Below are 14317 nucleotides of genomic sequence, written 5' to 3' on the forward strand. Positions count from 1 at the left end.
GAAAGTAAAGATACATTATGTAAAGAAGAAAGGTTTTTTTATTTCTTCACCACTATCTTCCTTTCATGATCTTAGGTTAATATTCAACTATGGGACCTGAAGCAAGGATTTCTTCAGGTGGACAAGGATTGATCCTTATGAAGCAAGGATTAAGGAACCCAGGGTCCTAAGGAACCAAAGCATAATGTCCAGGCACTAACTGGGGCAAATAACAGACTGAGTTCTGAATTGTTCCCAACTCCTTGACTGTATTTAGTTTCCTTTACAGTAAACTGACTATGGAAGAATAATACAGAAGAAAGATTTTCTATATAGTAGAGGTGCTTTATTAGATTTCAATTCTGGAAGAACATTCTAAATGAATTCTTCAAATGTTTTAGCATGCATATGTGTGGTATAATTGACATAATTTATGTCTATAACTACATGTTCTGTCAGAACCTTTAATCTCTGTATTTTTGAACGTAGTATGAGTTTTTTCATTATAACAGTCTTTCTCATCGTCATGTTATCCCTTTTACCCCTCAAAAATGCAACTCAACAATTTTACTGTTTGTTTTTATGCAAGATATAGTACTCAACATGTGCTTTCTTTGACATATTTACAAATAGTAACTTGGGCTTTAATATGTTTTTACTGAATCATACATAACTAGCATGTTTTTAATGTGTTTTGTTGATGTTGTTGGGTTTTTTTTTATTAATATAAGCAAATCTTCAGACAATTACACCAATCTGATTGCTCTGATATAATGCTTTGCACAGGTTGTAAATGATTACATGCCTGCAATAAATAGAACATAGAAAATACAGTACAATAAGAAGTCTGAGGACTATGCCTAACCTGTCCTGATGTTTCAGTCCAGCCTTCCCTTTTCCCTTGGAGTCCAAGCGGAGCAGTTCTCTGATAAACAAACATTGCACAGGCAGCCCAGATCTGCTTCTTACCAACCATCAGAAAGTTGGTGAGAGGTAGAAAGGGGCACAGGAGCTGCTGAAGAGTGTACAGTGGCCTCCCCCTGCAACTCCCTTCATCAGGTTCCAAGCTGCAGCAGCCAACGTGTACTGCATCAGCTGGAGAGAAGAAGCCAAATGCACCAAGACTCGCACAGAAACAGCTCCTGTCATTAAACACCAGTTCAGTCATTTCCTAAGAGAGGTTCACTGAGTAACCACATCACATCTGTCTCTTTGGAGCCTTAAAAATAATACATGAGAATCATTTCAAAACCTGGGAGAATTCAGGGCTAAAGTGTTTGCGTAACTACTTTTCTCGTGGAAAGACATAAATAACACAGTGTCAGAAAATGGAGTATCGGCCAAACACAAGGTCAAATTCTAATTTCATATTCATTGCCAAAAAACTAGGCTTACTTTAGCTACACCTATTTTCACCTGTATGCACTATTAATCAGAATATCTTTCTAGACAAGGAAAAGTTCCTCTCCCAATCATAAAACTGTGAAGTATTCATCCCAGGAGTAGAAGTAAAAGTAGAAGAATAAGATGACTGCATCTTTGATGTTCTGGATCTTTTCTGAAAAAACATAAGTATGCTACTGAGTGGTGGGAAAAAAAGCTGCTAAACACCCAGAAAATAGTTAATTTTGACATTTACTAAAATTGTCAGTACTATTTTAAAAAATAATGAATGTACAGCTTTGCTAGCAAGCTGTTTCTTGATAGCAAAGATATAAATGCATTGTTTTGCGTATAATGAGAGACCTTCTTGCTAAAACCAGAGGGAATGCAATAACCTTAAATGATTGCCGCTGGATTTTAGGTCTAAAGTTCCCTTTACAGAAACATGTCTGGTTTCCCCTGATGCCAGGGAAGCTTATACTGTAACTTATAGCACATCTGTAGTCATTCAGCACTGCTGCCCCTCTCCAGGTGTTGAGGCAGAGGGATGCTGTCTGTCAGTGTGTGCACAGAGGGTCTTGTCTACCCTGGTCCCCTTCCGTGGCTGGGCAGGGGGTTGCCGGTTTGCCTTGCTGTGCCTGCTCCACTCGGGGTGAAGGAGAGCCCTGAGCTGGGAAAGCCATCTGGACTGCGGGTGCGTGACCCAGCAGGCAGGAAGCCTATGGCAAGGGCAGATATTAGGGGATGCCTGAAAGAAGCAGAAAAAAGACAGAGCTAAGCCTCTGAAGCAACAGAATAAATTCTTTCTTATAGACCCAGAGGCACCGGGGGTGAGGTTGTGCAAGACAGCTGGGACAATCTGACAGCTTGCTGCCACCAAAAGTGAGTGTTTCATGCTGCTTCAAAAAGCTGGGGGTGTCAGACAAACACAAGAGCTCATGCAAGAGAAGGAGCAGACAACTACATTCAGAAAAGGGAGGTAAGCCTAGCCTTTGGGGCAGCCACTAGATCAAATTTCTCAGGAATATTCAGCCTGTGTGGAGCCTGCTGCAACCCAAAACGCCATGAAATGTTGCTGGACTGAGGCAAAAAACTGTGAGGAGAAAGATTTACTTAAAAGGTTCGTTACATTACTACGTTCTCACTCAGATGAAACTGAGTTTCTGTATTTTAAATGTTGATTGTTCTCCTTTAGCTAAACTTAAATATAGCCTTTAGAAGCTTACAGCCCCCTGCGTGACTATGGTGTGTCCACTGTAAAGAAAAGGTCCAGGTAGGCTCACCTCTAAGCTTGGGACAACTCAAGGTCCTTACACAGTTAGTTTAAAAAGATTAAAAAGTCTGGATTACTTGGGATGAAACAGGCCAGGGAGCAGCTCCCCCGGAAACTGGAGGGAGCAGTTGTCTTTGTCAAGAATGAGCTAAAGGCAGCAATAACCTATGGAACCATTATAGCTCCAGCTGCAAGAAAATGCCTGTCCAGTCTCTGTAAACAGCACTTTATCATTTCACATTCAGAAATGTATAATAGCCCCTCAAAAACCTACACACAATCTCAGAAAAGACATTTTACCCAGGAAATGGAAAACTAATCTGTATGAAATGGTATTAGTAACAGTAGTTTCAGGTTAAATCAAAAAGAAGATTCACCTTAGCCTTGCTTTGAAAAAGCACAAGTGGTGCAGGACAGGAAGTTGATATCATTCTTCTGGGAGACAATTTTTTTCATTCTCTTTAAGGGGATTGGAAACTAATATAAAATAAATGTTTTACTAGAAATAGATAGTTCCACAGACTGCAGATAAAAATAAAAACCAAGCAAGAAAAAATATTAAGAGCTGTGTGTCATAGGAAGGGGATGTTTTACTCCAGCCAAGGTTTCCAGCCTGTACACCCATAGCATGCATAGACTGAGAGGTCTGGAGAAGGAAATCTCTTACTTAGGGTTGGCTAATATCAGTTAGAAAACCATAAATTATCACAAATCAGAAAAGACTGATGACTGTTATCTGTGGAAACAAATGCAAAACAGTATGGAACGATGACTTAGTCAAAAGGAAATATAATTCATCAATTTCTAATAAGAAAATTTAAAAAAAATAATTGAAGGAATCAGTCAAAAGTAGCAGTCTTCACAGACTAAAAGAATTTAGATTCCATCCAAAGTATTTACTGCTTTTCAGAGGTGTTTGTGTGCAATCATTACATTACCTCCTAGTGACCAAGTTCAGTTTCAGCCTTTTAACCAGCAGGAGAGTCTAAGCTCATCTCTCCAAGTCATATTGCTATAATTTCTGTGTGAAATAGAAACCAGAAGCCCATTCCCCCTGGCAAGTTGCAAGTTAGGCTGCATCTCTCTCAGCTTACTCATCATTCACCACCACACCATCTAATTAAATGGGTTGAATCTTGGCCACATCACATTTAAAATGAGTCACATTTTCTAGTACAGTTCTTTTAAGACTGTTTGGAACTTTGAAATGTTACAACTCAAATGTCAAATGATATCTAAAATACTTTTGATATTTACATGAGACCTCCCAATTTTATACCTTTCCTGTCTGAGAAAAAAAAATTCAGATTGAGCATGAAGTGGAGGTAATGCAGATCAAATATCACCTCCTCTTTTCTTGTTCAAATGACCTGTTAAGATATTTCTCTACGTTGATTGCTCAGTTTTTAATCTTAGTTCAGTGTGAGAGACCGGCAGACATATCTGTCTGGGAATACAGCAGAGGAATCCCTCTTCCAGGGAACTGAATTCCCTTTGCCAGACAGAGGTGACATTTCCTTAGCTTTTGTGGTTCTCCAAAAGAGTGGTTGTGACAAGAGGTCATGCAGCGTGTTATGCACAGATGTAGCAAGGCCATTTACACCAGCAAAGAGGGTGTGGAAATTATACCTATGTAGCACAAATGTATTTATTGTCAAACAAGTGCAGCTTTAATAATTTAGCAACAGGGTCGCCAAAGGGCTTCTTTCCCCAGATCCTTCATGGTCATGGTTCTTCTCATTTGCCACCTACCTAACTGTCTCCAGAGAGGCCAATGGGAGCAAAACACTCAAGAAAATATATAGATGTTCATTACTTAAGAGTTTTGGCAGCAAGAGCTCCAGAAATCCCACCCTGCACTGAAGTGAGGAGTTTGCCAAAGTATCAAAGGCCTTTCTGGCCTCACTGTACAAATGTCAACAGCATGGTAGCCATGGTGGGTCTAAACCCAGATTATCATGCTCTCCCCATACACAGACAGTTGGGGTTTCAGGTCGACACCACAAATCCATGTCAAGTCCTCTGTGTCATGTCAGGAGAGGCCCTACGTTGGTCCCTCTGCCTCACCATTGAGGCACCTCAGAGATCTTGTTCACCTTCTAAGGCCTTGAAGCAGTCACAGCATCACCACCAGGCTGGTGTTATGATGCCTGGCCACTTTCTCCCTCCTGGAAGGATGCCAGGCATTTGCTTGAGGCATACAACATTTTATTTGGTTGCATCAAGCAAAGCACATACTCTAGGTCCAGTGCACACCTGAGAATTACCACTCAAATTCTTGGAGGTGCCAGGCAGATCTCTTAGAGGTTTCTCTCTTTTCTCATGGGGATGAAATATGGGGACTGTCCACCTTCAGAGAATCACCGTTGGCGCATGACTTGCTGTTGTGCTGCTCATCTGCTTATTTTCAGGCCTTGCAGTACACATCATATTTCATCTTTGCTGCCAGCTTTGTTCCTCCTAGGCACTCTTCAAATTTTCTGTCCATTTCTTCATTCTGAGCTTTAGAGAAGAGGTCTCTCCAGTTCCCAACAACCCCTGTGTACAACAGGAAGTATCAAAGACTGAAGGTTCAAGAGATTCTTGTCCCATTAGCGTACTTCCTCCCAAAGGGGACTTTCATGAAGAGACATGTGCAGCCTGGATCCATGATCCAGGATTGGTCTCGTCTCCTGACTGCCAGGCAAAGGCCACACCATGACCCCTCTGTAAAGAGCAACCATCAGGTCCAAGAAGATTTGGTGCATAATTGTTGGCATAACTTACACCAGTGGTGGTCCTCACTTCACACCTCACTTGCCTAACTAATCAGGGCTGCCACAAGGAAATAGGGCAACGTGGCTGAGGACCTTAAGCCAGGATAGTTGAGGCATTCTAGTACATTTCTTACAAACAGCTCCCAAATACTGCCAACAGCAGACGCTTGTACAGGATGTTACATGAACCTCACCCATATCCTCCTTCCCAGAGAGCCCAGTAAGGTCACAGCTAAGTGAGGAGGTCCACTCAGAAGGAGACTTTAAGAAGGCACATTCTCTGTTTGCAGAGACTTACCCTTCCGGAAGAGGATGTCCCCAAACTTTCCATGGGTTTCACTGGATTTCTCTTTCATAGCTTGGAAACTGGTCTTCTTGGCAATTCTGTGAAAATCTTCCTCAGACAGTGAGAATCCAAAGAAGGCAGCAATCTTTTTCATTCCCAGTACCTGGTCCTGGCCAAAGGAACACAGCACAGACGTGAGACCGAAAGACTTGACACTGTGGCTGTGGCATGAAGCCAGCACCTCATGGGAAGCCCAGCAGAGGAGGCTGTCTCCCATAGTGTTACCAAGGAATTCTAAGAGCTCTGACAGAGAGGGAACCTACACATGGTTGCCTCAGTTTCAAAAGCACTTTCTTCTCTCCCCAAAGTAACTAAGCCTGTGCCAGATATGACTCTTTCCACTAACAGGCAAGACTATCCTCTTCCTAACTCCATGGGCCTCCCCTAGACATAAAAGAGTAGCTCAGAAAGGCACGCCCTCCTAAAGGGACAGACAGGCTTGACCCAAGAGTTTCTTCATCCCCACAGCCATACATATCAGGAAGGTTGCACAGTGCACACATCAAGGAAGAGTTGGGTGAGATGCCACACCTCTTTGAGTTCCTCGTAGCTTATCACCATGATCTTCTCGTGGTCAATATATTTGTTCCATTCCACTAGGTGGTCAAAGTAGGATCCCCAGGTCACTGCATACAAAGAAGAGAAGTAGCTGTGTAGGGTATTCCCCCAAACAGGCCCTTACCATAGGAGTAAGCCCAGACAGCTTTCTAAGTGTGGTGCCAGGGTGGTGAAGTGGTGCCTGGCTCAACATGTCTGGTTTTTTGGCTGAGATCAGTGCAGGATCCCCCAGCTCTGGCTATTGGGTAGCACCGAACCACAAGCTCTGTTGCAGGAATGGAAAAGTCAGGCTAAAGCTTTCTCATGATCTTTCCATTCTGAGTTAGAGACTAAGAAAATCTGATTCTCTGGTGATCCCTGTTTCAGCCTTAACATGGGCCTATCTGTCTGTCCTGGGAGTGCCTTGGTAAGGTATGTTGGGGTAGGATTTCCATGCACAGGGTCCTACGTATGCCCCTCATGTAGGGAGGAATGTCAGAGGATGCAGGGCAAAGTACATTTCCCATTCATGAAGGCTGCAAAGTACTCATCCCAGGAAGTGAAGGATGGCAGCACTGGCATGTTGTTGTAGAAGTGGTAATAGGAGACAGCTGTGTCTTTGGGGTTCCGAACCAGCACAAGGATCTGGAGCAAGAAAACACATGATTTGATTCATGACAAACACATGATTTGATTTGTGACTGACCAAAACACCATCTTCTCAAAACATCACATGTCCACCTAACACCCACCAGACCATGCAATGCTAGTCTAATTCCTTTTCTTCCAAGAAATAAGAGCTTTGACAGGCCATTTGCTGCTAATGTGAGCTTCAGGGTGAAAACAAGAAGCTTTTTCAGTGATGCTTTTGGGACATAGCTCTGAGGTAGGTCCAGTCCAGAGAAACAAACACATGGATTACTGAACAGGAGATCTAGAAGCAGGCTGTGGGTGCACCCTTGCTTCTTTCTGCAGCAATCTCCACTGAAGACTATCTTAGCCCTAGAGTGCAGTGGGCTTTCCACAGGTACCCTGGTCTCGGAGACAAGTTAAACAGAGTAACGGTTTGTCCTGCTCAGTTTCCTGACACACACCTGGAAGCATCTTTCTGAAGGAGATCTGAAGGGGCAGTGACACCCAGCAACAAGCCCACTGACAATAGCTTCTTGAGTCACCAAAGCTGCTGCTGGGAGAGGATGTTTGCTCACAGTCTCAGCACACAGCACTCTGCCACTTCAGTCTTGGAAATGTGCCTGTGCATTGGCCAGCCCAGGTGAAAGTGCAGAAAACACATCTCACGCAGACAGAGGAAAGCTAATTTGGGATGGAAATGCTTTTGCAGTGTGATGCAAAGAGAAGACTCACCTTAGCCTTGCTTTGGAGAACAGATGAGGGCAGGAGATGAGGTGGCAGATGGGTTAGTATAATTCTTCTGGAAGGCATTTTCTTCATCCTCTTTAAAGTGGGAAGAAATGCAACAGGACAGAAGTAGATTATTCAGTGACATGTGCCTTTTCAGGAACTGTGGGTAATAAGAAAAGGTGAGACCAGAGAAAGAGGATCTTATCCCTTGGAAAACCCACAGAGATGCTGCTAGCATAGGCTTCTACCAGCCTCTGCCACAGAGCACCATTTCACATGAGACAGGCCTGAGGACAGGAACCCAAGAGGAATGTGTTACTGATCAAACCCATGAGGTCCAGGCTGGAGCCCTCTGTGGCTGCACTGTCTGTGCACTGAGACCTTTGCGTTGGGACAACAGCGGGAATAGTTCAGCTACTTGTGCAGACCACAGCAGTTGTTAAGGTTCTAGGGTCTCCATTGCCTCTGAGATCAGCCATTGTCTTTCAGCTATTACTACTTGTCAGAAGAGGATTGCCAATATTTTCAGTCCCGGCCAACCTCATATATCCCAGGATCTCCAAGTTCTAGGCGTGGAAATATCTCTAGCTTCTTTTCAATATTTATTCTCTCTTTCATTTCTTCTTCTGTATACTTGGCATCTGTTGATTCCAATTCCTTCACCATTTGGTCAAGCCAGTTGGTTCCTGAAAGGACAAAGATACCAGTAGCACTATATTGTACCTTAGCCTGTCAGCAGGTGGGTGTGCTGGCGTTGGCTGGGAGACAGTTAGCTTTCTTCATAGTAGCTAGTTTGGGGCTGTGCTTTGGATTTGTGCTGAAAACAGTGTTGATAATACAGGGATGTTTTAGTTTCTGCTGAGCAGTGCTTACACAGCATCAAGGCCTTTTCTGCTTCTCACACTGCCCCACCAGAGAGTAGGCTGGGGGTGCACAAGAAGTTGAGAGGGGGCACAGTCAGGGCAGTTGACCCCAACTGACCAAAGGGATATCCCACACTGTATGAAGTCGTGGTCAGCTGTGGGAATAAGAAGGAAAGGGAAGACATTCAAAGTTATGGAGTTTGTCTTCCCAAGTAATCGTCATGCATGATGGAGCACTGTGCTCCTGGAGATGGCTGAACACCTGCCTGCTGATGGAAGTAGTGAATGAATTCCTTGTTTTACTTTGCTTGTGTGCATGGGTTTTGCTTTTCCTATTAAACTGTTTTTGTCTCTACCCACGAGTTTTCTCACTTTTACCCTTCTGTTTCTCTCCTCCATCCCACTGGTGGGGATTGAGCAAGCAGCCGTGTGGGGTTTAGTTGCTGGGTGGGGTTGAACCAGAGATGCTGGGCAATTATCAACAAGGGCATTCCAAAAGCTAACAGGGACAGAGCTGTCAACCACATGTTGTGGAGCGCTACCCTGCTCGCTTCAGAAGCACATCCTATCCTTTAGTGGAAACAGAAGCAGACCTCTATTGCTTTTTCCAGTGCTGGCACTTTTTGGTCACCTCAGATTACTCTGTGTGGAAATTCCTCAAGAGCAGTGGTGCTCCCAGCACAGGGCCAACTGAGTTGTCCCTTTGCTGTTTCTGCTCTCCTTCTACAGTGTTGTCTTTGGGAACACCATGTTCCCTCCTCCTGTTACGGTCTGTTCATGATCAACACAGTTTGGCCTCATTCCCAGCCCCCAGGTATGCTTCCACAACAGAAGTCATCATCAACCAAACCACCAGACTGTCAAGCTTTGTCACTGTCTTTGCACCAGGTTCAGCTTTCTTGGCCCCTGCAACCTGGCACAACTGGTATGTGAGGGACCAGGCATGGTAAACCAAGTCCTAGTTTTCAACTGACATCTGGGATATGTAGGTGGACCCTCACACCTTTAAACAATTTCTGCCTGTGCACAGATGGCACACAAAGTGGATATTACAAGGATCAGCAATTCTGTTTTCGCAAATGTTAAGATATTCCAGGAAAAAATGAAGCAATTCAAAATGCCCATAGTGAAAGAGAGATGAAATAATCCAAGAGTTCTGGTGGCATTCAGGTCTTTCCCTCCATTTAGATAGATTAGAATCACCTGCATTCTGCAATGCAATAAGTCTATGGAAACAGCAGTTCTTCTACCCTCATTAGCGGGATATATTCCCTCTATTGCCTTTGCAGCAAGTAGGGAAACAAAAATACCTCCCTGTATTAGCAAGACTGTAGTCAGAAAATCAAGGAATGTGATAATCCTGCTTTACCCAACACTGGTGAGTTCCTGTACTGAAGCACAAGAGATTTGGGGAATCTGGAGAGAGTCCCACTGAACATTCCTGAAATCAGTGGGAGCTGGAGCAAATGAACACATAGAAAGTCTTGGTTTACCCAGGCTGGAGGGAAAAAACATAAGGCATGGGGGAATCTCACTGCAGTCTTCCACGACTGGAGGTTATTATGAAGACAGAGCCAACTCTTCTGAAAATTGGCCAGGAAATGACAAAAAGAACATATTTCAAATCACAACAAGGGGATTTCTGACTGCATAGAAGTAAAAAACAAACAAACAAATAAACAACCCCCAAAAGAACACTATAGTGGGAAAAAACTGCAACGGATTTTCAGTGGAGTCTCCACCCTCAAAGTTTTAAAACTCTTCTGGACAAAGCCTTGGGCAACCAAACCCCACTTTGAAGATTAGGTCTTTCCATTGCTTTGAGCAGGATGCTGTATTAGTTGACCTCCAGAGATGCCTTACAACTTAATTTCATGACCCTATGAAGTCTGATGTCACTGTAAGATTTCTAAGATATTATTGCTGTGTTAAATGATGGCACAAAATTCTGGATTGCAGCATAAATACTTGATTACTTATCAAGAAAACAACACTCACCTGTTTTAGGGTAGCCTGCTATAATCACATCGTCACTCCTGGTTTCAAAGGATTTCAGAGCTTCCAGAGTTTCTGGGCTGCTAATTGTAGCAGGGTATAAAACACCTTTGTAGGAAAACAGCATGCTTTCTGGAGGATTCTTTTCACCCTGTGCAAAAGAATTTTCCATTATTTCAATGACTCTTTCCCTGTTTCTGCTCATGGTTGTATCCCTGTGGAACTCTTTTCAAACAAACAGATACAGGCTGTCTTTCCACAATGCAGAAAAAACTTAAGCAACGTATTAGCAAATCAGATAGGGCATTTACTCAGGTATGAAGGTACAAGTCACTCATTAACTCTGTACTCTGTTAACTCCTTTTGAAATTACAGCGCTGGAGACTGACAATAGTGACACAGAGTTTTTGCTGAAGCTGATACTGGGAATAGGAGCCTGTTTTTTACCAAGAATTGCTACTGGGGCAACAACTAATAGCATTCAAAATGTTAAATTAAACTGAAGAAAGACCTATAAAGTATATTGCCTGAAATATTTTTAAAAGGTGAGCAATACAGTGCAATTTACAAACTGAACAACCAGCATGTAGAGGATGTGTGGATAGTGGATCTCAACCTAGTTTGCTATCGACTCCACTACTGGATACACATCCAAGGGTGCAACATCCCTCCAGGTGGTGGCTCTATCCTGCAGTCAGACACTGTAACACCATCACTTCAGGCAATACCTCCAGAGCTAAGGACAAGTACCACCCAAGCCATACTTCTCATGATTAAATACTCAAATTTGAGCCTTTTACTTCACCAAATCCTACAGAAGTGAAACACTAATACTTGTGAAACTCTAATACTTACGTTCTGCATTAACATGAATCAAATTCTACCTGTATGACTTCAGGTCTATTTCTCTCTACATATGTCCATAATATAATCTTTGGGTGAAATTGTTCTTGATGGGGGGAGTTACTGGTACTTTGGCTGATGTCTTTTCAGAAGATAAGGAGTACTGAGATGAAGAAACAGGTATCTTCACAGGTCATCCCAACAGAGACATGCCATACAGAAAGGCTGAATCACCCTGCAGGGGGCTTTTTATTCTTTCTTTCATGCCCCTGAATATACTATAGGTCTTGTTCACTACCCATACATCAAATGCACAGAGAACTCCACACTGCCCTTGTCTGTCTCTTCATAAATGGACATTAGTAAACCGATACACAAGCTTAATTAAGCATGAGGACATGTCAAATCAAAAGCACAACTGTAAGACCTGGAAGATTTCTTACAGTTACCTACAAAGAATCACTTAAAATTATTTTTCTGGTCTCCCAAAATGCAGAACCAACAAAACAGACGATTTTATTGGAAATGTCTTCTCTATCAGTGCTATTTTACTTATAAAAACTGGAAACACTGTTCAAATATTATCCCTTCTGCCATCTTTGTTATTGTTTTCAGTTTTCTGTCCATGTGTTTACTTTGAGTCGCAAAGAAAACTCTCCTCTCATTTGCCAATATTAATGAAGACATCAAGAAATTAGCAATTTCCCTCCTGCCTCCAGAGCCAGCTGCCTGAATCCTGAGGGAGCCAGATCACTGTAACACCTCAATATGAAATCTAACAACCTATGACCTGAGCCACTGGGGACACGGGTGCCTCCAGGTCCTTTAACCCTTGGACCCTGATCTCTGTTTATGAGCGGAGCCCTCAATGCTGTCACAGCTTCCTGGCAGGTTCCTCAGGAGCTGCAGAGGTGAGGGCTCAGAGCAGCCCTGTCTCTCTGGAGAGGCTCAGGGGAACCGGGTGTCCTGAGGATGCCAGGAGCCCCAATCCCAGCACTGTCTGCCCAACAGCCCAGTGCCTTAGGGTAAGCAGGTGACCCCACAGGGAGGTGTAAGACTGTGGCAAAGCTCACATGGAGCCCAGGGAAAACTCTGAGTTGTTTGGTTCATCTACACGGAAATCAGCCTTAGATGGAAATGCTGTCATCAGGAGCATTTGCAGTGCAACACAAAGACAAGATTCACCTTAACCTTGCTTTGGAAAATGGATTAAGGAAAGGACATGAGGTGGGAGGTGGGTTAGAATAATTCTTCCCATTTCTTCATTCTCTTTAAAGCAAATAGACAGAAATACATGTAACCATCCTCTTCAGTGGAAATATGTCATTTCAGGAATCATAGGTAACAAGAAAGACCAGACCAGAAAGAAAAATACAGGGTTTGTTTGGACAATTGGTAAGGATCTAGCAGTAATAAAGTTTGAAAACCACGCACTGCTGTTGTATCAGTCAACTATGTCTTAGCTTGAAAAGAGATTCCCAAAGTTTTCAGAATTGATTCTCACACTCAGCGCCTTCACATCTTCTTAATTTTTACTCCATCAAATTGTTACTCATTCATCAAGTCTCCTTGCCCACATTCATTTTCTGACGTGGCAGTTTGCCTTTTCGGTCCTCCCCTCCCCCACCTCCTTACCCTACTAAATGCAAGGACCTACAGAGTGTCTCTTATGGACCAAAAGCACGTGAGATGTTACTGCTCTGAACAGCTTGCTCCTTCAGGGTGAGACTGTAAGGGCAGAAAGGGACCTAACCCATAGCCCTGGGATGATACAGGAGAGTGTTAACTTCAGAAACAGGTCATGATCTGGTTTTCCATCAGATCGGTATGGCCATGTCTACTGTTTACTTTAGTTTAGATGTTCTCCAACTAGTTTTAATCTGATCAGTTCACCAGAGTAGTGGTCAGGTAGTACTATTATCTCAGAAATTACCACAGAGCTTGTGTTTCCCTTGTGAGCTGTATGGCGCCCAGTCTTTGCAGAGATTGTTCCCAGACTCAATAACAACTACCTACATATCTCATCCAAAAATGCTGCAAGGGTAAAATTTTTTGAACATCAATGATTTCTCCTTCTTAAATAAAGTAAATGTACTACTCACATTTACCTCTCAAAGCCGACTATGCCTGGAAAGACTCACTGCAAGCAAATTCTCTTGTGTGTTATCAGAGTCTGAAAACCCCAAAGCTGCCATGAAATTGCAATAGGATTCAGCCAGTGAGAATGCAGAATGTAACACTAAAATGTGGTGTGGACCTAATTGGGGAAAAATATCACATAAGGAAGTCAGACTTGGTAGTCTTGCCTCCTTCATAAACTGGCGTGTTTGGTGACAATTTAACTAATGTAAGAAGAATTAACACAGACAAGGGATCAGTAAGGACACAGAAAGCTGGTCTGCCATATTCCAAGATGCCTACAAGTACAGATTAGAACAAACTTAATGTGACTTTCTATTCCTTCCCCTGTACTGCTGAAACATCAGTTATGCCTGTCTTCTCCTTCCCAGATGCTTCCTTAAATTTCTCAGCAACCTCCCTAAGCAGCATTCTCTAGTTTAGACTGACATGAAACCACAGGCTGTAACAATTATTGTCTGTGTCTTATGTACGATCCTCCTATTACTGTAGACCAGAATAAGATTTGACTTTTTTTTCCTAGCACTTTCACTATGTTAGCCCTTGCTGAGTGTGATTCCTCAGGTCTTTTCATGCCAGCAGCTGCTTCACTGGTTTATGCCCATTTAGCACTTGTTCCTTTGGTTTCTCTTTTCTAAATGTAGCATTTTACACTTACCTTTACCGAACTTGATGTTTGCCAACCTTCTTCTCAATTTGATGTTTTGAGTTGTTTCCTCATTTTCCCCAGTACTTTCATCCCTCTATTCTGATCCCCAGACTTAAAAGTGGGGATATAAGATACAAATATTAGTCTGTCAGCAGTGTTAAGGACAATGCTGAATATGACCAGGACTCACCA

General features: G+C 43.0%; 1 protein-coding gene across 1 annotated transcript; it reads right to left on the bottom strand.

The window, feature by feature from the left end:
• Window positions 1-4821: 4821 nt before the first annotated feature.
• LOC106892860 (sulfotransferase 6B1-like) lies at window positions 4822-10779 on the bottom strand. Its single transcript, XM_014950415.1, has 7 exons — window positions 10498-10779; window positions 8177-8322; window positions 7640-7729; window positions 6793-6919; window positions 6269-6363; window positions 5690-5846; window positions 4822-5173 (listed from the first exon to the last, which is right to left on the bottom strand). Exons 1-7 carry the CDS (start codon window positions 10697-10699, stop codon window positions 5043-5045), a joined length of 948 nt encoding a protein of 315 aa, XP_014805901.1. The 5' UTR covers window positions 10700-10779; the 3' UTR covers window positions 4822-5042.
• Window positions 10780-14317: the final 3538 nt, after the last annotated feature.

The sequence above is a fragment of the Calidris pugnax genome, unplaced genomic scaffold, assembly GCF_001431845.1.
Source record: "Calidris pugnax isolate Ruff unplaced genomic scaffold, ASM143184v1 scaffold24, whole genome shotgun sequence".
Taxonomy (NCBI): domain Eukaryota; kingdom Metazoa; phylum Chordata; class Aves; order Charadriiformes; family Scolopacidae; genus Calidris; species Calidris pugnax.